The sequence below is a fragment of the Haliotis rufescens genome, unplaced genomic scaffold (assembly GCF_023055435.1).
Source record: "Haliotis rufescens isolate VD_foot unplaced genomic scaffold, xgHalRufe1.0.p SCAF_27, whole genome shotgun sequence".
NCBI classification, from domain to species: Eukaryota; Metazoa; Mollusca; class Gastropoda; order Lepetellida; family Haliotidae; genus Haliotis; species Haliotis rufescens.
In genome coordinates this window covers 4,644,767-4,672,172 of record NW_025963968.1, presented here as the reverse complement: position 1 = coordinate 4,672,172, position 27,406 = coordinate 4,644,767, and the positions used below count along the sequence as shown (strand labels likewise).

Here is a 27,406-nt window from a genome sequence, read left to right as displayed (position 1 = left end):
TCATTTGATTTAGTTGATTCAGCCTAAAAGCTTTACCGTGGTCTAGAATTACGACTGCACAGCTTTCATGCTCTAAGCGGTCGTCACCTCCTGTTGCGGGACGATTAAAATGTCGGTAAGCGAGCGCGAGGCACCTGACAGGTGCGCGGGTCAAGGTGAAGGCCACTGCCACGTGGATAGTTGGTAAACAACACTTTGTAAACAGAGACCATCTGTTATATTTTACCAGCGCTTCTCTGGTGCTACATGGAACAGTCATATTAGATAAACATCCTAATTCGTTTTCGTTTTCTTAACAAAAACAGACTAGATAACATATTTATCTAAAAATTATATTACAACTATTTTGTAGATAGTAATAAATATACATAGAAAATGTATTTACGTTCTAATACTTGACGAGTATTTGATTAAGAATGTTTTTGGTCAGTTCGATGTAATAACATGCAGACTCTGACAATAATGTGCGAAATGTATTGCTACGCGTTCTGTGAATTGGGATATAAAATTATTAATACAAAAAGATTAACACCTACAATAAATGCATTGTAACAACCCCTCGTCTCACATTGCATACTTAATTAGACGGCCAAAGACGCCTTACTTTCAGTGTAAATACATACAGTACAACGAGGAAATCATGCTGTTTATTTACAGTTGTGTCCCTTGTCGAGTAACCGGAAATAACATTCCCACCTCCACTACTTTCAGTTCAACTTCCGCTTCACTTGAGAAAGTTTGATGGAAGGGGCTGTGACGAAAGTATGTATGTTTTGAAGAACAGAAAGCCTTTTGTCCCGTTTTGTGAGGTTTAAGTAAACGGCAGGCTCATTAAAAAGAGTCTGACAAGTGCATTTGAAAAAATGAAGTTTTGTCTATGAGAGCACACGCACCTGTTGTCACACCAAACAGTCTTTGTGGATGCATCATTAATCAGACTTGTGCAAATTGATAACACCTCTGAAGATGAAGTCTTTAATGGAATCTCTTGGAAGATCTAGCTGTGAATAAATACAACGCATTCAACCATGCATATCATGCACAAATAGCAGGGCTGGTAAAACTAAAGGCTAACAAGAAGTTTGGAAAGAAGGATACCAATCTGTATGATGGACCATGGAGACATCATGCCGTCCTCAGTCCAGGCTGTCATCTCAAGCAGCTCCTTCCCTGTGTTGAATGGAACAGATGTTGGTCTTGGTATCACATTTGGAACGGATGCCACAGATTCGGACAAGAATGACATCTCGGTGTCCCTGTCATCCTCGCTCATGCCCGACACAGCGGTCCTTGTGGAGACTCCGAGGGGGTAAGCTGCTCACTTTAATGACATACCCGTGAAGATCTGGTTAGAATAGTTCTTCAGCAACCCAAGGCGACTATGCTTGTCGTAAGACCAAGTAATGGGATCGGGTGGTCAGGCTCTCTGACTTGGTTGATGCATGACATTGTATCCCAATTGCGTGAATCGATGCTCATGATGTCAATCACTGGATTGTCTGGTCCAGACTCAATTATTAGCAGACCGCCCCCATATAGGTGTAATATTGCTGAGTGCATCGTTAAACAACAAACAAACAATGTTCACTCACAGCGATGTTTATGGTTCGTGTGGTACATTGCTTCTGTCATGCCTGTCACCTGCCTGCCAGTTCTAATAATCTCCTGTGTAGACACGTAGATATGGGAGTCACTACAAGTACTCTTTCTTCAGCACTCATCAAGTAATGGGAACAGTATAACACATAATCATCACACGTAGGAGGAAACCTATTAACAGTAATAAAAGTAACAAATTTCCACTCACTAGCTGTTTGCTTGTTCTAAGTTGGCAACTGACTAATATCTTTGCCCTTCTTCCATACATGGCTACAATACAACTGTTACAAGTATAGATTTAAATGTTCATCTCAATATTCCAAGTGTTTTTCATTAAATACAAAAATTTGAAAATTAAATTAGCTATTTAGCATAAAGCAATACTGTTATCCCTGCTGAATATAGTCCCCACTATATTTACTAGTACATACGCACATATCAGCATATGGTCTGTTATTAGTTGAAGTAATTGAACAAAAGACAGGTTATTTGACTTAGGATAAAGACTTGTGGATAACAGTTGATAACACTGGAGAACATGGCCAATCTTACAGACCAATACACACGTGCATTATGTCATTGTCTGAGTTGCTTCCTGTGTTGATTACACAAGAATCAAAGCAGTAATTAGCAATCAAAGAGTAACTTCTTGCTTCTACCTGGAGGAATGATAAGTCAGTGCACCTGAATTAAGAATAGGTAATCATTACCCCTCACATCCTCACCCAATCCCCCCCCCCCCCCCTTTCCCAATTCACACCCTCATTACCAATTAGCATGATAAGTCAGCACACCTGAATTAAGAATAGGTAATCATTATCCCCCATCTCCCCCCCCCACACCCTCCATCCCCAGCAACCTATGTTACGTTTTTAGTTCTAAGACTAGTAAGAAGTGACCAAATGGATTGGGTGGTCAGACTGAGTTACTTGGTTGATGACGTGTCACTGTAACATGACGTCTCACTGTAACCTGACGTCTGGGATCATTGTTCACAATATCAGTCACTGGATTGTCTGGTCCAGACTTGGCTGTTTACACGTCGCCGTCACATAGCTGGAATATTACAGTGTTAAACAACTTACAACAAACTACATGACAAGATAGAGTACTGATTGTCCTGGGTGTAGTGACAACAAGTGTATGTTCTTTTGAAATGTTTGTTTGGACAGATTGATGTTGTCAGTGGGTGACGGCAATGTGTCCCTGGGGAACATCTCAACGACGACAGATCAGCATGGACGTCATCTGCTGCCATTGCCAGGGACGAGTAAGTCACTTTGTTAGACTTTGTCAGAAAAATTGTCTCATGTCAAATAAACCTAAATTATTATTTTTCAACAGAGCCCCAGATACATGCTTACATCACAGTTAATATTGGGTATGGAGAGTTTTCTTTAGTTATTCAGTATTATTTTTATAGACGCAGGTATAGTCTATTTTTAAGTCAATGAGAAGGCCTTTTTAAATTAACTCCGTCTAAGATGCTCCTGCCTCAGTTTGTCTCAGATGCATGTCCTATTGCAGTGTTCACCAGTACGCCAGTGAGGTTGAATGAAAAGTGTGAATGTTATGTGGAATAATATATTTATGATAAAATAATATAAAAATAGTTATCCTATACGATAGTAGAGGTGAAACGATACATCAGTGCACCGGTGCATCATGTGGTTTCATGTGATGATACAATACTGGATACATTCTTTTCTGTATCGATACAAGACGATACACTTGTTAAGATAAATTACTCACTACTCATTTAATGATCTGTTTGTCAGTCAAATGTCGCAAAATGTGTTGTAATTAGCGTTTCAAGTTTACTACTAAAACATTGCCTACGTGCAGACTTATATTTCTGGCTGTCAAAAGAGCTTGTTTAGTTTTGGGATTACGTGTGATTCATTTCTTGTGTTGCAGTTTTGTTTTGAACTTGTCGTCTTTGGAACTGGACTTGCTTGAAATTAGTTTTGACTCATGAAATAATATGATAAGTCCTTCCTGACTCACTAGGGACTGAATTTTTTTTAACCCCTGATGTCAAAGTTACGAGAAGTGAGACTTAGCACTTTTAACATATTCTTCACTGTAGCAGAGTTCATATACTGTATATGTGACACCTACACCTCTCTTACTTGCTGTGAATGGTGTTGCACAGTTACCCAGTTCACCCCTGTACAACAAGATGGGTTGGTCGGGGCGTCGGCCTCCCATGTGTTTGACTCCCCACCGGACTGCACAGGTGATGTCAGTGGCTCTCTTGACGTCGCCATCAAGACGGAACATCCCATCACCACGGTAACAACCACGGTCACCACTACACATGAAGAAACCAAGGTTTAGAAATTAGATTCTATTCAAAATTATTTCATAGATGCGAATGTTTTTACTGTCTAGATGCAAGCTTTTGTACTGTCTAGGTTGGTATGCTCTAGAACATGTAGTTCACTTTCAATTTGAAACATTAATCAAATTCTATTTCTATATTTCCTGAACAATGCATGGTGTCTTTCTGACTGCCGACAAAACAACACAAAAGAAAACAATCTGATTTTCTATTTGAAACATTAATCAAATTCTATTTCTATATTTCCTGAACAATGCATGGTTTCTTTTTGACTGCTGACAAAAGAAAAGAATCTGATTTTCAATTTGAAACATTAATCAAATTCTATTTCTATGTTTCCTGAGCAACGAATGGTTTCTTTCTGACTGCTGACAAAACAACACAAAAGAACAAATCTGATTTTCTATTTGAAACATTAATCAAATTCTATTTCTATATTTCCTGAACAAAGTAAATTTTTTTTCTGACTGCCGACAAAAGAAAACAAAAGAAAACAATCTAATTTCTATGTATCATCATATAAAGACAATGTTAAAGGCCATGATGCAGTATCGTTAATTAATTGTAAATCTGGAAACTAATGTGTCTTCAAATTAAACGACTGCTGACCCCTAGCCAAAAATGTGACTCAATATTAATACGACTCATACTTCCCCCCCAACCCCATGCCCAGTAGACAAACAGCAAACAGCACCGATTATTAGCACTGAGTAGAGCACTTCCATAAAAACAATAAACAGTGTTTTCCTAAAAACAACCTACAGTTATATGCTGCCTCTGTTGACTGGCTTTAAAGAAGTTCAAAGGCAATAAAATAATTGAACCAACAACAGTTCACTGATTGTACGTGGAGAAGGTGTCAAAAAGCTTGACACGAGTGGGTAGAACTCTTGACCCCAGCAGTGAAGACTCACCGGATGCCCATTGTGTAATTCCTATTCTTTGAACCATTGTTATGTACTTGTTACAACTGCTGCTCAATAAACCGTATTTGTGTATATATTCAAGTTGGTATTTCTGCTATCCAAATTGTGCTGTAAAGCCCTTATATTGTTGATAGTCATTTTGGAGACATAAAAGCGAAGTTAATTAATGCTCACATTAAATACAAGATTTACAGTATTTCTCTGAATAAGAGGTCTTCCATTATAATATGTGTAAGTGCAATCCTAATGTGTTTCTATCTAATTACTTTCAGAAAAGAAAAGGGGGTTGGCCCAAAGGGAAGAAACGTAAGAATGTTCCTGAGATAAATGCCCCAAGAGCTCCAATGACTGGGTAGGTATTTGTAATATCACAGTATATACTCACTGCCAAAAGTAACACGAATAACGTACATGTTGGTTAATATATGAAGAATTACTCATATTCAAGAGATATTAGATTGGTTAGATGCACAAACGAACATACTGTTTTGTTCGTGAACCAACGCTCATGAACGCATCACATGTGATGTCATTGATCCATGTCTCGAGATACACCATTTGTCTCGTGCAGGATTAGTGTGTAAAGTTTGGAAATCATGTGCAGCATATCGTGATAAGAATAAAGTCACTCTATGGTAACACTTGACTGATTGTTATTAGTTTTTTCATTGGAAATGTACATACTTCTTACGTTTCTATGGTTTGCATTTCTTTTGACGGTGAGTAAACATGGTGTAGGTTTGCAACATGTGGACATTTCTTGTAAGTGGGAAAACCTACATGATCATAATGAAATGGCTACTAACAGAATTTGACATTTACATCAAATTGTCGCACATGTGTGATTGTGCTGAGCGTTTTGACAAAATCTAAACTTCAGGTTCTGACATAATAAGTCCCAAGTACATGTTGTTCTGAAGCGTCCGGGAACAAGTGTCCGGGAACAAGTGTCATGTTCCTGGACACAGTGGTTGATTCATGGGTACAGAACAGCTTCGCGGAAAGCGTTAAAGTTGGCATGCAGCACGTGCTTCTTGCTGGATGAGCGCAAAATGCGCATGCTCTAGACACAGTTTATTTCAGTTGGTTTCTGACGTTCTTATGTGCAAGTAGTAAATGGATATCTCTCTCTAAGTTACAAAATAGTGAACTAGAATAGTACAGAAATTGAATAGAAATAGTTGAGAGAGTTACCCATTTACCTTGTTGACATGCGCTAATCAAACGGCCACTTAAATTTAAGTTTCAAATCCATTTCATTTTATCTAATTACATTTTCATTGTTCATTACATTACAAGGGGATTTCACTTTTAGTTGATTACAAGGGGATTTCACGTTTAGTTGATTACAAGGGGATTTCACGTTTAGTTGATTGCAAGGTAAGTTCATATTTAGTTTAGTTTAGTCTTCCACTGCGAACCACGTGTTATGGTTGTTGTGAGAGACAACTACAAAGGGGATTGGATGGTCAGTGTGACTTGCTGACCACAATTATGCTGGGCACTGATCAGCTTATACCCCCGACCTAAAAGGGCAGGGGTATATAGTTATGTTTAGGAATTCACTCTGTTTGTCAGTCCGTCCGTCAGTCCATCCGAGTACATTTTGTGTGCGACCTATAACTTGAGAATTACCACATAGATTCTTTTGAAATTTAAGGAGCACTTGATATACTAATAGGAGAGGTGCAGTGCAAAGTTTGAATTTGATATGTATTTTCTGATTTTTTCATGTTTTGAACTTAAAAATATGTTGGAGTCGAAGTATATTTGTGAGCTTCTCACTGTTTACCTTGTTTACAAACAGTTTGCCCAAATGTTTAAAGACAGCATGATAGAGATGTAGTATGCTACTGTACCAGCCACACACACAGCTCGCTCCCTGTGTGACAGAACTTTTACCAAGGCTTGTGCCGAGATGTGGAACCACTCACTCACTCACTCACTCACTCACTCACTCACTCACTCACTCACTCACTCGATCACTCACTCACTCACTCACTCACTCACTCACTCACTCACTCACCTACTCACTCACCTACTCACTCACTCACTCACCGGAGGTTGGGAAACGCCAGTGTATTTGTCCACGTTGAAGGTGCCTTTCTGTATCCTATCTATTTGTATGTTCTCAGCATTCAAACTGTAACATCTTTCATGGTCTTACATGTCTTACATAGTAATTAAAAAAGCCCTTTGACATCACAGGAATGATAATTCTGAATCAGTCGTGCTGGAGAAATGTTTGAGTTTGACCTGGTATTTGCAGGTATGTGTTGTACGCCATCGAGCGACGGCAAGAGATCAAGGAGAGTCACCCCGAGATTATGTTCTCGGACGTTACCAAGATCCTGGGTCAGGAGTGGTCCTCCATGTCCCCAGAGAAGAAACAGGTAGGGGTACATTCAGTTGAAAACTAGCACTGGGAATATTGATGATGATGATGATAACTTCTAAAGAGCAAGCTTCCATACACATGCACATGCGGAAAGTGTTAAAATAGACAGACACAGGTTCTTCATATACACTTGTATTCATCAGCTACCACAATATGCCTCCTGCACTCACACATGTTGTCACTTAACTGCCAGCCTAAACCAAACTAAGATGGCTGCCGCAAAGTCATTCCCAAAGCATAGTGGGCAGTTTTGTATTTGAGGAGGATTTTAGTATCCACATGATAACAGAAGTGCAGCAGTTAGCGCACTCAATACTCCTGAACCAGATGAGATTTTGGCTGAGATTTGAAAATAACCAAAGTAGAAGAAAGTTTTCGGCTTGAACATAGTTTTTTGCTCAGAGGTAGCTTGTTCCTCGGTTCTGGGGCTGCAACACTGAACCATTTCTTTCTATTAATTTGTGAGTTTGTAAGTGGAGTTGACAAGAGTGCTGATTTTCCTAGTGTGGTGAATTCTGGGGCTTGTACTTGTCCAGCAGGATGACCAAATAAGGCTGTGCTATGTTATGATGACATTTATTCATGCTTTGGTAACTAAGGATAATAAAATTGTTTTGCACTTTTGTCCGTGGCGGCAAAGTAACATAATATTACCCTGATCCTGATCACTCCTTACATTATTGCTGTGTAAACATTATATAGCAGAACAGTTGGTAGCAGAGTGGATACGGGTCAAAAGCGCTTAGATCGGTGGGTTGTTATTCAGCCTTAGGACCAACAATGTTCACAGGTCATTACAGTGTTGTCACTTCCCCTAGTGTACAGTACATACACCCTGTGCACGCAAAAGACCCGATGTTAGATGACAAGATGGTGGGAACACGAATAAATATATGCACCAAAAAGTGTCAAACATGTGGTGTCACCCTGGGCAAGTGACTTAGTTCAAATGTGCCTCTGTTCCCCCAGCAGGGAATGGGTACCCGATATGTGAGGTGGATGTAAAAACCCTCTAGCGCACTTAGACAGCTTGGGTTGTATACTTCCAAGGGAGTTGAGAATGATAACTGGAATGCAAACGGATAGACTGGTCGGGAAACAAATAAAACTGCATTTGAGCGGATACTAGTACCTGGATACCTGCGGTGTATAAATGTATCATATAATAGCCCAGTGACAAGCTGTTTGTTTCCACAGAAATACCTCACGGAGGCCGAGGCTGACAAACAGCGATACATAACACAACTGAAGGTCTTCCAGCAGTCCGATACCTACCAGAACTTCCTCAAGAAGAAGAAGCTCAAGGTTCTCTGTGGTATGTTTTCATGTGAAAGCTATGATTATTTCTAATCCTGGACTTTGATCCTGTAACACAAAACCCCAAACGTGCCTCTTCCTCCTCTGGGGCACTGCCAGCCCTTGGTTACCAACCGGAGTTACTTTCTGTCCTTTGCACTTGGCTGGAACGTCAGACGTGGGGCAGACGGGAGGGCCTGAGTCTTGTTGTATCAGGTATGTTTTCATGTGAGAGCTAGGGTTAATAAGGAGGTGAGGTGAGGTGTAATTGGGTTTAACGTCGCGTCCAAGATTATTGCACTTATATAGCGACGTGCATGCACGTGTGTGTGTGTGTGGCTGCTTGTACTAGTCCGGACTGATGCCGATTTATAGTGCTAGCCCACTGAGATACCATGCCGCAGTTTAACATGAATACCCCACTCAGACACAGTATACTGACTCCGAGCCGACCAGTCCTTGTTTTAGCCCCTTAATGCCGAGTGCCAGACAGGGTAACAACGAGTACCATCTTTTAACGTCTTTTGGTATGACGCAACCGGGGATGGAACCCCGGACCTTGCTCTCTACGGGCAGACGCTGTACCACTAGACCACGGAGGCGGTCGATTAATAAGGATAAAGAAGTCAGTCTCAAGTGCACATCTATCACTGTGCACATTGAGATATAAGCGAAGGGATTAGGGACAGATAACTCCATTTGGTAACCAATAGCTGGGGGCGCCCCCGAGAAGGAAGAGGCATGTTTTGGGTTTTAGGTTATTGGATCGAAGTCCAGCAGGGAATTACGGTGTGTTGTGTCAGGATAAGTATACTAATATCATGAATATCCAAATTCATGTGTGTTTTTTTAATACTTTTCCAGTTTGAATTTCAAATCATACACAATAATTGTCTTGAAGGGCAGTTTAATGGAGATTAGATCCCATTGATGCTAGTAGGATAGTTCTTTGATTGGTTGGTCGCTGGGGTAGAAGGGTGGTTAAGGCATTCGCTCATCACACTGAAGTCCTGGGTTTGATTCCCCACATGGGTATAATGATAGAGCCAATTTCTAGTGTCCCCTGTCGTCATATTGCTAGAATATTGCTAAAAGCGTCGTAAAACCCAACTCACTCACTCAGTCACTATTTGATTAGTGACCATTTTGGAATTCTGACCGAATGGACTAAGGCTTCAAAATTCAGAGTGCAGAGTTGTGTCACTTAGCTACCAGGATCCGCTGTTTGTGGGTTCAAGTCTGGGGTTCTGATTGTGAACCCTGGTGGTAAAACTCTTTGATCTGGGTCATGGCTGACCATTCCCACATAAAGCTGGAGTTATGTTCAAAGCAAGGTACATGGTTCAGGTATTGTTGACCAGGGCCTAGAAATCAATTATTTCTGTCAATCACAATGACAATTGTATGGGATGCTCTTTTTGTTTAAGTTAAGAAAAAAGATGTTCCTGTGTTTCCAATTGTTTTTATTTCTGCCGATCATCAGACCTAACCCAGGTGAGCTTCAGGGTTAGAATAGGTCTCCAGTAACTTATGTTTGTCAAGGGGACAAAATGGCCAGGCTCGGTGACTTGGTTGATTGCATGTCATTATTTTTGATAATATCAATCACTGGTTTGTCTGGTTCATTGTGACATGAGGCCCAATGTTAACCTGAGAAATTCAAGTTTATGATGAGGACAAGTGCAGAATGGAGTCACTAGTCCAAAGAATGTGTAGTTTGTCCACCCAGATTGAGATAGCTAATACACAGGATCAATCAGGTTGTTGAATCAGCTCAGCTGGATTGTCACAGTGTCAGTATTGTCGACTCTCTGACTTGCTTTTTGATCTTGCCCAAATCAGTGTAGGAAGCCTTTGTTACAAAATAATCCATAAGGCTTAAAAAAATAAAAGAATTGGTTCTTAGGCAATGACTTTTGAAAATATAGTGCGGACGGGCGACCAGTGTTGTTTTTTTTGGGGGTTGTTCAAACTAGTATGTAACCAATTAAATAGTTGCGTACCATCAACCTGGGACAGGGCCTGCCTACAGAAACAAGCATAAAAACTCCTACTGCCGCCATGACCATAACACGAGATGCACAGTAAAGCAGTATGCACATAGAGGGAAATAACTGTGTGCTATATTGGATTGCAATGTCTTAAGTATTAGTTTGTTTTCTTAAAATTTGAAAATGGAATGAAATGTGCAGCAGACCTAATGATGCAGCAAGCGGTGCTTGAGAACCAAGACTATTATTATCCCCCGCGGGGGATTTAGAAACGGGCTCCGCCGTCCGTCCGTCCGTCCGCCCGCCCGTATGTACGTACATCAGTACATACATCCATCCGTCACATTTCGTTTCCGGAGCATAACTCAGAAACTGTTCAATATTTTTTGTCAGGTACATGCTGAAATCGTGCCTTTTGCTATTTAGAAATTTTAGAAATTTTTATTTTTTACGTTTCCATGGCAACAAGATGGACTTTGGTTCTGTGAGGGTAGGGTTCGTTTCCGGAGCATAACTCATTTACCGTTCAATATTTTTTCATGAAACTTTGCAGGTCTGTCAGGTACATGCTGAACTGGTGCCTTTTGCTATTTAGAAATTTTAGAATTTTTTTATTTTTTACGTTTCCATGGCAACAAGATGGACTTGGAGATGGAGATGATTATGTCAAAAATTCTGCAACAGGGGTGGGGGATATCATGGATATAGCCACATTAGTGGCAAACTCTTTTTTTTTTTTATGCCTAATGTTACTGACATAGTAGCTGTGTGATAGTCCTCAGCAGTATTTGGTAGTCCTGGACGAGCAGAGTATGGAGAGTTTCTATGGCTGCAGTTTGTTTTCAGCATAACCATGTTCACACTGTAGAAGTATGTGTTGTGTCTTCAGGGGAAGATTCCTCCCACCTTGATGCAGGGGACCCCTACTCCTCGCTGATTGATGTGGAGGTAGGTGATGGTGTCACACTGTGCTTCGTGTCTCTAAGAAACCTTCGTCTTGTTCTTGACATAATATGTAGTACTGTTACATTGTATCGTGGTTGCCAGCATGTTATTATTTTCATATTCTTGATAAAGATTTTTTGTTTGTTTTTTGTTTAAAGCCGCACTCAGCAATATTCCAGCTATATCACGGCGGTCTGTAAATAATCGAGTCTGGACCAGACAATCCAGTAATTGACATCATGAGCATCAATCCACACAATTGGGACATGCATCAATCAAGTCAACGAGCCTGACCACCCGATCCCGTTAGTTGCCTCTTACGACAAGCATAGTCGTCTTATACGGCAAGCATGGGTTGCTAAAGACCTGTTCTACCCCGGATCTTCACGGGTTTCTTGATGAAGAAGACATGACTTCTTCACTATAGTGTTTATACACAGGCAAACAATGAAAACACGTACATGTAATCAGCTTTTACTTGAAGGACAAGAAACAATTTTTGCAGTAAAAATGAACTTGCATGACATTGTCGTGTTTGATTATCTCGTGCCTAAATACACAGAACAACCTATTTTGATTTTTGTTGCCATTTTATCAAAATAAAATACAAAAATAATACAAAATACAAAAAATTGAATATGCATTTTCAAGTGTTTCGGTATACTAAGGTGGTCACTATTTTTATCTGAATATCGTACTGTTTCTACCAAACTTGTGTCTTAATTAATATCATGTTCCTCACTGTTATGGGGCGGTGGGGTAGCCTAGTGGTTAAAGCATTCGCTCATCATGCTAAAGGCCTGGGTTCGATTCCCCATTTGGGTATAATGATAGAGCCCATTTCTGGTTTCCACCACCGTGATATTACTGGAATATCGCTAAAAGTAAAAACGATGTAAAATCATACTCACTCACTCACCATTTCACAACCTGTGAAGAACCATGGTAAAATAGGTCTTCAGCAACCCATGCTTGCCATGACTATGCTTGTTTAAGAGACGACTAAAGGGATCGGGTGGTCAGGCTCACTGACTTGTTTGATGCATGTCATCGTATCCCAATTGCGTAAAGCGATGCTTATGATATCAATCACAGGATTGTCTGGTCCAGATTCGATTATTTACAGACCACCGTCATATAGCTGGTATATTGCGGAGTGCTGCGTAAAACAACAAACAAACAAACAAAATGTACGTACTAAACTGAATGTCTTCAGGAGGACTCTATCAGCGAGCTGTACTGCCGTGTGTGTAACCAGTATTTCAGTTCGGTCCACAACAAGAAGGAGCACATGTTTGGCAGACAACACCTACAGGCAATCACAGGTCAGGAAATGAAGATTCTTTGGCGAACATTCTTAGCTCAGTTGACTGAAAGAAAAGTGAACTTATATGTAACGGCTCATTGCCTGTCATCTATCTGACCACTATATTTTTCACCACAGTGATATTTGCTGCTGAAATGTTAATGATGTCATTCCCGTCACAGGCGAACTTGAGAAGGAGATGGAGCGCCAACAGCAGCAGAGTTTGACCTCGACCTCACTGCTGACCTCTGACCTCAACACGGAGAGCCTGACCTCTGACATGGACCTGGTTGAGGGACCAAGGCTGTCAATGCCTGTTGACATCGGAAGTTTTATTCAGGAATTTGAACAGAGGAATGTAGGTGAGTAACATGGAAATGTTGGCGACGTGGCGTGTCACTTTGTGTGTGACCAGTGCTTGGACAGACACAGTTAGTCTCTTCATATGTGACTTGTGACTGGATGCCACTATTGCTGGTCACTATGATATAATTGAAATATTGCTCACTGTGGCATTACATAACTGACCAACATACTGGTCACTATGTAATTGAAATATTGCTGACTGTGGCATTACATAACTGACCAACTTACTGGTTACTATGTAATTGAAATATTGCTGACTGTGGCATTACATAATTGACCAACTTACTGGTCACTATGTAATTGAAATATTGCTGACTGTGGCATTACATAATTGACCAACTTACTGGTCACTATGTAATTGAAATATTGCTGACTGTGGCATTACATAATTGACAAACTTACTGGTTACTATGTAATTGAAATATTGCTGACTGTGGTATTACATAATTGACCAACTTACTGGTCACTATGTAATTGAAATATTGCTGACTGTGGCATTACATAATTGACCAACTTACTGGTTACTATGTAATTGAAATATTGCTGACTGTGGCATTACATAATTGACCGACTTACTGGTTACTATGTAACTGAAATATTGCTGACTGTGGCATTACATAATTGACCAACTTACTGGTTACTATGTAATTGAAATATTGCTGACTGTGGCATTACATAATTGACCAACTTACTGGTTACTATGTAATTGAAATATTGCTGACTGTGGCATTACATAATTGACCAACTTACTGGTTACTATGTAACTGAAATATTGCTGACTGTGGCATTACATAACTGACCAACTTACTGGTTACTATGTAATTGAAATATTGCTGACTGTGGCATTACATAATTGACCAACTTACTGGTCACTATGTAATTGAAATATTGCTGACTGTGGCATTACATAATTGACCAACTTACTGGTCACTATGTAATTGAAATATTGCTGACTGTGGCATTACATAATTGACAAACTTACTGGTTACTATGTAATTGAAATATTGCTGACTGTGGTATTACATAATTGACCAACTTACTGGTCACTATGTAATTGAAATATTGCTGACTGTGGCATTACATAATTGACCAACTTACTGGTTACTATGTAATTGAAATATTGCTGACTGTGGCATTACATAATTGACCGACTTACTGGTTACTATGTAACTGAAATATTGCTGACTGTGGCATTACATAATTGACCAACTTACTGGTTACTATGTAATTGAAATATTGCTGACTGTGGCATTACATAATTGACCAACTTACTGGTTACTATGTAATTGAAATATTGCTGACTGTGGCATTACATAATTGACCAACTTACTGGTTACTATGTAACTGAAATATTGCTGACTGTGGCATTACATAATTGACCAACTTACTGGTTACTATGTAATTGAAATATTGCTGACTGTGGCATTACATAATTGACCAACTTACTGGTTACTATGTAACTGAAATATTGCTGACTGTGGCATTACATAATTGACCAACTTACTGGTTACTATGTAACTGAAATATTGCTGACTGTGGCATTACATAATTGACCAACTTACTGGTTACTATGTAACTGAAATATTGCTGACTGTGGCATTACATAATTGACCAACTTACTGGTTACTATGTAATTGAAATATTGCTGACTGTGGCATTACATAATTGACCAACTTACTGGTTACTATGTAATTGAAATATTGCTGACTGTGGCATTACATAATTGACCAACTTACTGGTTACTATGTAATTGAAATATTGCTGACTGTGGCATTACATAATTGACCAACTTACTGGTTACTATGTAATTGAAATATTGCTGACTGTGGCATTACATAATTGACCAACTTACTGGTTACTATGTAATTGAAATATTGCTGACTGTGGCATTACATAATTGACCAACTTACTGGTTACTATGTAATTGAAATATTGCTGACTGTGGCATTACATAATTGACCAACTTACTGGTTACTATGTAACTGAAATATTGCTGACTGTGGCATTACATAATTGACCAACTTACTGGTTACTATGTAATTGAAATATTGCTGACTGTGGCATTACATAATTGACCAACTTACTGGTTACTATGTTACTGAAATATTGCTGACTGTGGCATTACATAATTGACCAACTTACTGGTTACTATGTAACTGAAATATTGCTGACTGTGGCATTACATAATTGACCAACTTACTGGTTACTATGTAATTGAAATATTGCTGACTGTGGCATTACATAATTGACCAACTTTCTGGTTACTATGTAATTGAAATATTGCTGACTGTGGCATTACATAATTGACCAACTTACTGGTTACTATGTAACTGAAATATTGCTGACTGTGGCATTACATAATTGACCAACGTGCTTGGGCAGGATTAAGTAGGAAAGAAGTCACATGACAAATTAAACTCACCTTGGACTGATTCTTGGTGATAATTTCAACAAAATTTCAACAAAATTATCACGTTCATGACAGTTCTCTAGTACACATATTTAAGTGCTTGTATTTATCTATCTGAATAACGAGTATACATGTTTCTGTATAGAACGGGAACAAGAGATCAAGACGCTGCGCCGTGCCCTGAAGACGTCCCAAGAAGGCCATGTGAACATGTGCAAGGAGATCCAGACACTCAAGGTGGGCGGGGCATTTACCAGGGTCACATGTGTCCCAGTTGTCTGAAGCACTGCAATTTGATATATGTGCAGAGTTGCGTCCCTTAGGCGTGCCAGAAACCTATAGTCATGGGTTTGAATCCTGGTTCGCCCCAATTATATTTCTAGTTTTGTCAGCACCATACCCAAAGTATACACCAAAGTGGTAAACGTGAGACCTGCATCACTTGGGGCTTTCCTTCCACATCAAGCTGACACACCGTGATATAACTGCTTCAAAGTAACATTTTAACCAACTGACTCTTCTTTCAGCTTATCAAACAATTATAGCCTTTCATGTATGAAAGTTGTCCAAAACTGGAGTTGTAAGTAAGGCTGGAAATAATAATAGTCTTGGTTCTCAGGCACATCATAAAGTTTGTCGCATGTCATTTCCACTTTAAAAAAAATATTTTTAAAATTCTTAAATATTCCAAGTCCAACGGTAGTCAAATACTGTATTCCAGTCTTTTACTCATCAAGGAATACATTTATGTAGGGAGGCCCTTTCCCAGGGTGATTGTACACAACTGTTTATTGATTACACAACTGTTTATTGATTACACAATTGTTTATTGATTACACAACTGTTTATTGATTACACAACTGTTTATTGATTACACAACTGTTTATTGATTACACAATTGTTTATTGATTACACAATTGTTTATTGATTACACAACTGTTTATTGATTACACAACTGTTTATTGGTTACACAACTGTTTATTGGTTACATACTAGTTTTGAACAGCCAAAACAAAAAAAGGCACTACCTGAAAACCAATTCTTTTATTTTTTTAAGCCTAAGCAGTCTTGTTACTGTACAGAATACCGGGAAGCTTGTTTTTGAATTCTGTTTCTAGATTTTAGATACTATTTTTTTAAAAACAACTCACAGATGATGTTAAACTTTCACTCTTTTCTCTTCTTGTCAATTCTCATTTTGTGGACAAGATTCATTCATAGAGGCTAGCGGTTAAAGCATTTGCTCATAATGTGGAAGATTTGGGTTTGATCTCTCCACATGGGTACAGTGTGTGATTTGAGTTTCCATCTGGCGACTCTAAGGCGCATCTTTGCAAGGCAGGGTGTTACCTGACTATAAAGGTCCAGTTTCCTTTGCGGAACTAGGCTGGAATTTCAAAGTTATAGTTTGGCTGGACTAACAAGTCTATGCTTGGTCAAATCCAAATCGACATCCTGTTTGTTAACAGCAAGGCGACTGACATGCAGACTTCGGTCAATTACAGGATTTGCACAGCATGTGTACCATTAACTGGGTGTCAACAGATATTTTCAAAATTATTTCAATGTTTTAAATCAAGGTGCTCCCGTGTTGTGCTACAATCCACATGCACTGGATGTCTGTGAGGCAGGGAATATGAAACCTTTCTTCGATTAACTTGATCAGATCATCTTGACTGGGCACCTTTTCTTCTTACGCAAATGCAAATGATATGAAAGGTGGAATCTGATTGGTCAATAGGAGGGACATGTAAGGGACATAACACGTAATAGCCACTGATGGAGCTGCAATCTAACCACGAAATTCCGTCCAAGTTCGGCAAGGTTGGAAACGGGACTTTTACAATCAGTTAACTCCCTTGTGTCGGGGACCGTAAATATTCCGGGGTAGAATAGGTCTTCAGCAACCCATACTTGCCATAAAAGGCGACTGTGCTTGTCGTAAAAGGCGACTAACGGGATCGGGTGGTCAGGCTCGCTGACTTGGTTGATACATGTCATCGATCCCAATTGCGTGGATTGATGATCATGATGTCAATCACTGGATTGTCTGGTCCAGACTCAATTATTTACAGACTGCCGTCATATAGCTGGAATATTGCTGAGTGCGACGTTAAACAACAAACCAACCAACCAACCCTTTTGTCTGGAAGATGTTGAAGGCGATGTTTCTGTTACTCACTCACTCACTCACTCACTCACTCACTCACTCACTCACTCACTCACTCACTCTCAGGGGAAGGGCACTAACTTACACTTTCTGTTTTTCAGGACTATGAGAACAAGCTGGAGCAGAATACAAAGACGATGAAAGCCTATAGCATGTCCATTGCAGCACAAATTGATGGGCTAAAAATGGTACCAACTTTGTTTGGTGTCATCAACTTCTGACGTGCAACCGTGTCTAGGCCCTGGAACATGTATTATCTGCTCACAAGTAACAGTCCATGTCTTCATGCCAGTGACTTGTCCAGCAGTCATCATCTGTGACCATCAGAGTCATCTGTACATACATCATTTTCATTTGTGCAATCTTAAATTTCCTTAAAACTGAAACCAAAGGGAAACGAGTTCAGGTAAATGTTGAGTGTATGAATGTGTTTTCTAAAGTAGGGAGTATATTGTGGAGGAGTTTATTATATGGCATTGACCCAAGCTCCTCACAGCAACAGCCTGTTCGCGGAGCTCTCTATACTATCGCTGCCACCAGTCAAAACTCCCCACTGTGAATAGGTGGCCACAACCATGCTTGGAGTTGAACCTCGCAACCGAATGACCGTTATGTTTACAAACAAGTGATGACTGTCGTGACGCCGAATGCATTTATCGCTGCTGAATTACTTTCTTCGTTTGTCAATTTGAATTTCTGTTTCATTAAAACTATCGTGTTATTGATATAGTAAGAATGTAAGGGAGAAGTTGGTTGATTTTCCGTTAGTCTGCAATCTCGAACCAATCTGATTATTAAAATAATAAAGTAAATTCATCTGGAAAACATGGTCAGTCGTAAACCTTTTCAAAATGAAATATGATGGCATTCCCAAAGACATAAACAAAAGTATCAACGTTACTACATTTGGGGTTAGAGGGCAAATTTCAAGATTCTTGTAATGGCCACGCCCACACTGGTGGCAGCGAAGTTACCGAGAGAGTAACGAAGGTGTCACGCGCTGGGAAGGAGCTTGGGCATTAACCCGGGGAAGGGGAGGTAACTTGAGCGGAGCCTTCTCTTCATTTGTTACTTGTGACATGTGCAGTTAGGTGTCATTAACAGTGTACATGCTTATACTCTTACGTTTATACTTCATGCAATTGTTAGAAGAAAGGCACCAGCGAATCAGGGTTAGAATAGATCTTCACCCCTGTTTGTCTCATTAGGAGACTAACAGAATCAGGTAGTCAGATGTGGTGACTATGTTGTTGCTTGTCATCGTATCCCAATTTCAAAGATCGATGCTCATGATGTCAATCACTTGATTGACTTGATTATTTACAGGTTGCTGTTATATAGCTGGAATGTTGCTGAGTGTGGCATTAAACAACAAAACAGAAGAAAAGCTTTAGAAAATAAGTTTTGCTGTACTGAAGTAACAAGATAATTAGATTCATGAATAAGTATTGCAAATTTATGTAAATATTACTCAGCATGGTCAGTCGCTGCCATTTTGTAGTCATGGATACAGGGGAGATACCAACAGTAGACAAAAATCACTACTGCGTTTCAGACATTTAATGTCAATCAATTCAGAAGGGAAACATTATTTGTGAATGTATTCCATGCAGATTTTAGGGAAAACAGTACAAATAATAACAAAACTTTTTTATATATTTTTTACCTTATGTACTGGAAGACTGAAAACAATTGCAATACGTATCAATTGAAGATTGTTTAGCAGCATCCCTTGCAGTCCTAAGATGTGTTTATTTACAATCGACAAATAATTCAAGTGATGGGACAAGAGCTTCCAGTAAGATGTTGTAATCTTCCCCCTTCGACAGGGTAAGTGATCCTGAGTTCTTCCCGATGTAGGTAGCCAACTGCAGGTTGAGGACTCAGAATTTTAGCTTCTGAATCATTTCAAGGTTCTGAGCTGAAGTGACTGTAAGCTGGGTTAGGACAATAGCTCCACTAGACAAATAGTCCCCTTGTCTTGTATCTTGTCTCACTGACTTTCAGAAGGCCAGGCTGTTACCATGGTTACAGAGATATGAAATTACATGAATTTACAAGTCTTTAATGAAAGTTGCTTTTTTTAATGTTCGAAGTTAAATGCTTCCATTTCAAGAAAAGGACACCTCCATGTCTAAAATGAGTGAAAGTAGCACAAAAGATTACTTTTGTAATTGGTTCTAGAGCAAGTTGTTCTGTCAATGAATATGAAAGTTTAAGGAATCCTCGGCAATGTGGATGATTTCTGTGAAATCTTTGTCTCTCAGAGAGGTATATGAACCTCAAGTCAAGAGGGACTGGGTCTGAAAGCAGCTGTGTGTGAAACTGTGTGCAAGCCAACATATGTTTCCACAGCAGATCTTGGCAAACAGCTGATTAGATGTGTGGGTAAAACGTCCTGGACACTGACAAAACAACAGCATTAGAAATTGGCACTAGTTCTATAGTCCTTGCCAAACTGCCCGATAGTTAAGGTATCCTAAGGACAAGCAGCAATTTGCCATTTTTAATGGTTGTACTATATGTTATCATTATAAAGACTAGTGGACTAAAACTGTTAGTTTTTGCCGCTGAACAGGGAGAATCCTCTGCTGATAGGCACATCAAGTTACAACTGATGCTAAGACAGGGTATATTTGTTTATAGTCTATAAAAATACTGATCCACTGTTTAAAATGGCAGTTTTCAAGATTGAAAACATAATTTTTCTGTTAATATGGAATGAACTTGAGATACAGATAATTGGACAAGTCCCATGCTTTTTTTATCTACACCTTGGAACAGTTTTTCACCAACTAGCACCAAGTCACATGGTCCAATCCTTGTTGCTTGAGATCGTTGACACGTGAGTGTTGAAAGGTTATTTTTGCCTCGTCTCTGTGTTGTGACAGCTATTATTTCAGTTCCTTTAGTCAATTATTATTTTTATTATTGCATTTACATTTTAAATTTTTGTTCCAGCACCATGGGTAATTTGGCATGTAGAATATCACTGGTCACAATTGTTGCCATTGACAACCCATGTTAGTGAGACAACCAGGGCACATTTGGCCTTAAAAGGACGTTTCCAATTACCTGACAGCTAGACCATAATTTTAAAATGCCAATCATTTTTTTAGTCCTTTTTTTAAGTGGTACTTGCTATTCATCGCTAAAAGGAGTTCTCGAACGGGTGCGGGGTTTCAACAAAAAATGTTTTTGAAAAAAATGACCTACCTACCATAAGTTGATAGAATTCTGAAACCACACTATTATTAGGACTTTTTTCCTTCATGGTGTTTTCAAACACCTGTCATAACATTCATGTATGTTGTGGGGCCATGACAGTGATCTATGGTGTCATGTCTTTCTGCAGAGTTGTGTCCCTTAGCTGTACTCAGAGGTCACATGATGACCTCCTGGTTGCCAAGATACGATCCTTTGTCAGTCAGCACCTGGTCATGGGGGTCTTTTTGGCATCCCCCCAAACACCTTGTGATATGAAGAGGCTTTCGACTGAACTCATTCACTCTCACGTTTTTGTTTACTACGACCTAATGTTAAATGGAAATAACAGATTATTGTTTCTGAAGGAGATTTGTTACCATGGTTACAGTTTCGTATGTTGTATAATCCCAGTGCAGCAGGAAGTTGTTCTTGGGTATTCAAGAACCCATTCGTCTGCATGTTGTATTCGTGTAGACTTTGTATGAGAATGACGGTTTCTACAATTCACTTTGTACGAGAGTGTAACATCAAATCGAGTATGAAGGATTTTACTTTATATGAGGGTGTAACATTTTATTGGATATGAAGCAGGGGTCCGGAAAATTTAAATCCAAATCGGACATTAAAATTTTGCATTTAGGCCACGCCCCCTTCAAATAGTGTTTTTTCGGATAACTTTTCACACACATTAAAAGTTGTTACGTACAGTTTTCCTCGTTATTGCGCGCTTCGGTTATAGCGCACGGTAAAGCATGGCTCCCAAAATTTGCTAGCAATTTTAATAAACTCAAGTATAATAAACTCTACTATGAAGGTTTTTACAAGTCACCCTTTACGAGGGGGTAACATTTCCTATGAGAATGAAGAATGTAAAATTTCACTTATGAAAAGTATTTATATTGAAAAGGACATTCAAAATGGTATCATTTATTCAAAAACACTGATTGTATCTACACAAGTCGTCGTTTATCTTTTCTTCCCTTTGTTTGGTGAAACACGTCTCTCACATTGTATGTATTGTATCATCTCTGTTGCGGTGATGTGTCAAGGTACGGATGATGGCTTAGCCTACTGTTTGAGGCGTTAGCTTGTATAGCCGAAAGTCCAGGTTCGATTCCCCACATTGTCTGAATCATATTTCTGGTGCCCCCGTGATATTACTAAAAGGCGTATAAAACCATATTTATTCTCTCACTTACTGAAGACATGTATGGCAATGTGACAAAGAATGCCATTACACCCCTCATTCTCATACAAAGTGAATTGTTACGTACTCTTACGGAGTGAATCGTTACGTACTCACACAAAGTGAATCGTTACATTCTCATACGAAGTGAATCGTTACGTACTCACACAAAGTGAATCGTTACATTCTCATACGTAGTGAATCGTTACGTACTCACACAAAGTGAATCGTTACATTCTCATACGTAGTGAATCGTTACGTACTCACACAAAGTGAATCGTTACATTCTCAAACAAAGTGAATCGTTACGTACTCACACAAAATGAATCGTTACGTACTCACACAAAGTTAATCGTTACATACTCATATGAAGTGAATCATTACGTACTCATACGAAGTGAATCGTTACGTACTCATACAAAGTGAATCATTATGTACTCATACAAAGTGAATCGTTACGTACTCACACAAAGTGCAACGTGCTTAACACATAACAGTCACATTATGGCAGAGATGTTAAATCCGTATCCCATATTACAACATCACAGCTCGAAGTATCCACTGTTGTCCATTGTTTACAGGTCACTAATGGAGAGTTTGTTTTGTGTTTTATATGCGTCATTGTATGAATGTTATTATTGGAATATTAATGGAATATGTACAATTTGGAATGTCATTTTATTTGTTATCTGTACATGTCCATCATTTTAATCTGCAGGTCTTTGAACAAGCATAAAGACCGATTATTCCTTGGAATATCACCAGGGCAGAATACCTCCCGTGATAAGGCTTGAAAAAGAAAACAGTCTTGGTTCTCAGGCACCGCCTGCAGAATCATAAAGTCCGCCACACGTTTAGTTTTTATTAGATTTGGAGTCTCTGACACAACCCGGCAGTAAAATACATGTTTAAAACCAATGCGATTCAATATAGGAAGGAATACAAGGAATAGTTGGAACAACCAACAACAAAAAAAGACACTGCCGGCCCACACTATATTTTCAAAAGTGAAAAGGGGGGCACGGGTGGTCCAGTCGTCTAAGGCGCCGCGATTCGCTGTGCAGAGTCGCGTCCCTTAGGCACGCCAGAAACCTATGATTGTGGGTTCGAATCCCGGTTCGCCCGGATTATGTTTCTAGGTTTGTCAGCACCATACCCGTGCTCGTGGGTTCACCGAAGTGGTAAACATCTGAGACCTGCATCACTTCGGGCTTTCCTCCCACATTAAGCTGACACGCCGTGATATGACTGGAATACTGTAAAAAGCGGCGTTAAACCCAACTCACTCACTCACTCACTCACTCACTCACTCAAAAGTGAAAACCAATTCTTTTATATTTTGTAGCCTGAGGGAGAATCTGATGGTGTGTCACGTTGGCACTGGTTACACACAATGAGTGGGGACCCACTTAAAGTCGGAATATAGCACAGGGTTTTATTGTGATTTGACACTTCATGAAGCAGTGTGAATGTTTTTCATGTTCTGTCTTTGTTTCTTGATTCTTGGAGGAACTATTTTGAACACGATAACAATATTACCTAATTTTCTTGCCAAGGGTATTAGTTTAGATACCTAGATAAATCTCTGTATACATTTCGTGTCAATATAACGTGTTATCCTTAAACTTCGACAACAACTAGAATGTTCTAGTACCATCTAAATGGTATCAGCGAGCAAGATGTAAACATGTGAATGTAATTCCTCAAGTCCCCTTAACTGCTAACACTGTAAAACACTTATATTTTGTCAGTAGTATATACATGTGTCGTACGATTGGGTTATGAGTAGGGCTGGGACGGGGAACTTGGGTACTCGGTTCAGATGGTTCCTGAGTAGGACCCGGGGACCCACATGACTACCCGGACCCGTGGTTAGTCACGTTATATACTGTTTAATGACATTAACAATAAAACTCAATGGTTACACTACAAGTATAGCTAATGTTCACAATTTCTTTCTCACTATGCAGGCATTCGTTCTGACTTTTATATGTTCGAGTAAGGATAAAGCGTCTATCAACTGCAGATTATACATGATCAAATTATTTTATACATGTATCTAAATAGTTTTTGCCAGGGCTGCGGTAAAACAATTCCCATTCGGACATTTTGTACCCAACTCTTGAGACCTATAGCGGGTATCCGGGTAGTAAATTTGGACTCGTCCCAGCCCTAGTTACAAGTTATATTCCCCACATGAATCCAAGGGAAACAAGTGTTATACCCTGATGTTTATATACATATATGTCCATTATCAGTTGTACATCATTTACTGTCACTGATATATACTACTCAACTTTTGTTAGGGATTATCCGATGTCATTCACTTCATCAATGAGATACTTAAGTGATGTAAACTATTCAAAAGAAGTTAAAGAACACCCGATTCTTTCGTATTACTATAGTTAATCTCTCAGTAACATGTATGTATACTACTCAAAAGAAGTTAAAGAACACCCAATTCTTTCGTATTACTATAGTTAATCTGTCATAATATGAAAGAATTGGTGATCGTAATTTTTTTTAGGTATATTATGAGAATCATTTGTGTGTCTCATGGAAAGATGAAAATAACCCTTTCAACAGTGGTATGGTATATTTATATCCAGCCTACATGTATCATGTCTGCAGGACCTCTTTCATTCATATTGTGTGTGGTGTTAGTGTCAGGGATAATCCACGAGGACCTGGTGTCACTTTACTGAAGTGGTGAGTTTAAACTGCTCAGGTGGACATTCTCATTAAAATCAGATCTTAGTCCTTGCTATCGCTAAACAAAGATCTGAGGACATCCCATTATGGGTTATGTCAGAACGACCTTTTATCCGACCAATTAAAGCGTCGCTTACCAGATCATGAAAGTGACAGTCGGAATGTGTTTTCAAATCATGCAACCTCGAAAACGTTAACACAGGGTATTCCGAACAGTTACGGCCCGTATGACTGATTCCGTCATTTGAACGAAGGAGGCGTTGCACAGTATACAATCTCAACCATAAATTAGACATTCCAGATTGTTCGTTTGTTCAGTTTTCAAAATTTTAATCAAGAACTGTGTCAACATATTTTTCAAGCGATGTCTGAAATGGAAGTCGCCTGGTTGAAACGAGTGCCATAAATTTCGAGAAAGCTGCTTTCTAATTGGCTGATGTCGACTTCTTGTTGGTCATTTCAGTGGTCAGTCAAAGTTCACTAAAGGTCACTCTGACGTGACCCGTAATGGGATGTCCTCAGATGTTTGTTTAGCAGCAGCGAGAACTTAGATCTGATTTTAATGAGATTGCTCAGGTGGATGGCTTATGAGCACACAGGGCACTATCAAGAAAGTACCTTTAACCTATACTACTGTATTCTACTCAATGACACAATATGTGGTGTATTTTATTTTGTATCAATATTACTGTTCGACAAATTGTTTTAATTATCTGGGGGGCACGGGTGGCCCAGTTGTCGAAAGCGCCGTGATTCGCTGTGCAGAGTTGCGTCCCTTTGGCATGCCAGAAACCTATGATTGTGGGTTCGAATCCCGGTTCGCCCCGATTATGTTTCTAGGTTTGTCAGCACCATACCCGTGCTCGTGGGTTTCACCAAAGTGGTAAACGTCCGAGACCTGCATCCCTTCGGGCTTTCCTCCCACATTAAGATGACACGCCGTGATATGACTTGAATACTGTTAAAAGCGGCGTTAAACCCAACTCACTCACTCACTCACTTTAATTATCTGCACATCAGATGTTGTGAAAACTGATACTATTCAACATTTGAGTCTGTTATTCAAACGCTGTGTTTAAGTTGTCCCATGTACATCAAGGGTTTTTTCAAAACAAATCACCTTGTTTCTTCTTTGTTTTATGAAAATTAGAATTCATTCAGAGACTTTAACTCTGATACCATAGGTATCATGATATCCCTTCTTTCTGTGACTTTGACATATAATTTTAGACCGAATGCACTTTCTTACGTCCACCAAAAGGGACCTTTTCCCCTTTCCCCTGAGGCCAACATCATGGTTAGCTGTAATGGCCGACTATTTGTGGACAACCATGAGATAAGGGACTTTATTGGTGAAAAATCACACTTTGAATTTTTATATCTTAAAACTACAGCATCTTGGGAACACACAAATACAATTCACAAACTTCAATTGATACTCATCACAGAGATACATGACATCACACATGGCAATCTTCACTGAAGTAGGATGAGGTCAAACATCTTTATGACGTATCCGAGCACCCACAATCTCTTTTCTCCTAGTGGGTCACATTTAGAAAACGCAGCCACCAGTCCTATAGATTCCAGGGTATTTCTTGTGGACTATCTGGGAGTGAGAAATGTTTTAACATAGCTTCATGTAGTGTGTCTGGTCTTATGTTATGGACGAACCAACTTTTAGTTCCGATGTACAGAATGACGTCCGTGTACTGTTATTTATTGTCAATTACTAAATAAACTAACTTGTTTTGTACAATTCTTTGAGTTGTTGTCATGGCCTTGGGAAATTTCTCTGTTCAGCTGATGAAAATCTTGAAGTTGCATGGCTGATATGTATTCTCCTACACAGATAGACCTGTCAGAGTAGGTCCCCAGTACCTCTACTTGTTGAAAGAGCCAATGAGAAAGGGTCTCTCTGACTTTCTGATTGAATATCATCACTATGCCCAGACCTGATTATTTGCAGGCCATTGTGATAAATGTAACGGCCATAACATTTCCAAGTCCTGTGATGGGATTTGAACAACACACTTTCTGATTTGAGGTCGGATACCTTGTCCAATGTGACCAACATAGCGGCTATAACATTTCCAAGTCCTGTGATGGGATTTGAATCACACAACTGATTTGAGGTCGGATGCCTTGTCCATCAGATAAACATAGCGGCTATAACATTTCCAAGTCCTGTGATGGGATTTGAATCACACAACTGATTTGAGGTCGGACGCCTTGTCCATCAGATAAACATAGCGGCTATAACATTTCCAAGTCCTGTGATGGGATTTGAATCACACAACTGATTTGAGGTCGGACGCCTTATCCATTAGATAAACATAGTGGCTATAACATTTCCAAGTCCTGTGATGGGATTTGAACAACACACCTTCTGATATGAGGTCGGACACCTTGTCCAATGTGAGAAACATAGCGGCCATAACATTTCTAAGTCCTGTGATGGGATATGAACAACACACCTTCTGATTTGACACCTTGTCCACATGAACAAAGACGTTAACCCTGTCAGCAGGCTGACAAGCCAAGGATGTC

At 39.4% G+C, this 27,406-nt stretch overlaps 1 protein-coding gene across 2 annotated transcripts; it reads left to right on the top strand.

The window, feature by feature from the left end:
* The first annotated feature begins 712 nt into the window (after positions 1-712).
* LOC124139366 (high mobility group protein 20A-like) lies at positions 713-18,353 on the top strand. 2 transcript variants are annotated; one of them, XM_046506382.2, is made up of 11 exons: positions 713-1,309; positions 2,772-2,869; positions 3,755-3,894; positions 5,142-5,221; positions 7,139-7,262; positions 8,465-8,582; positions 11,444-11,502; positions 12,716-12,824; positions 12,988-13,167; positions 15,727-15,818; positions 17,853-18,353. In XM_046506382.2, exons 1-11 carry the CDS (start codon positions 1,107-1,109, stop codon positions 17,970-17,972), a joined length of 1,323 nt encoding a protein of 440 aa, XP_046362338.1. In that variant the 5' UTR covers positions 713-1,106; the 3' UTR covers positions 17,973-18,353. The 2 variants fall into 2 exon arrangements, with proteins under 2 accessions (XP_046362338.1, XP_046362337.1); XM_046506381.2 differs by having other exon boundaries at positions 3,755-3,933.
* Positions 18,354-27,406: the final 9,053 nt, after the last annotated feature.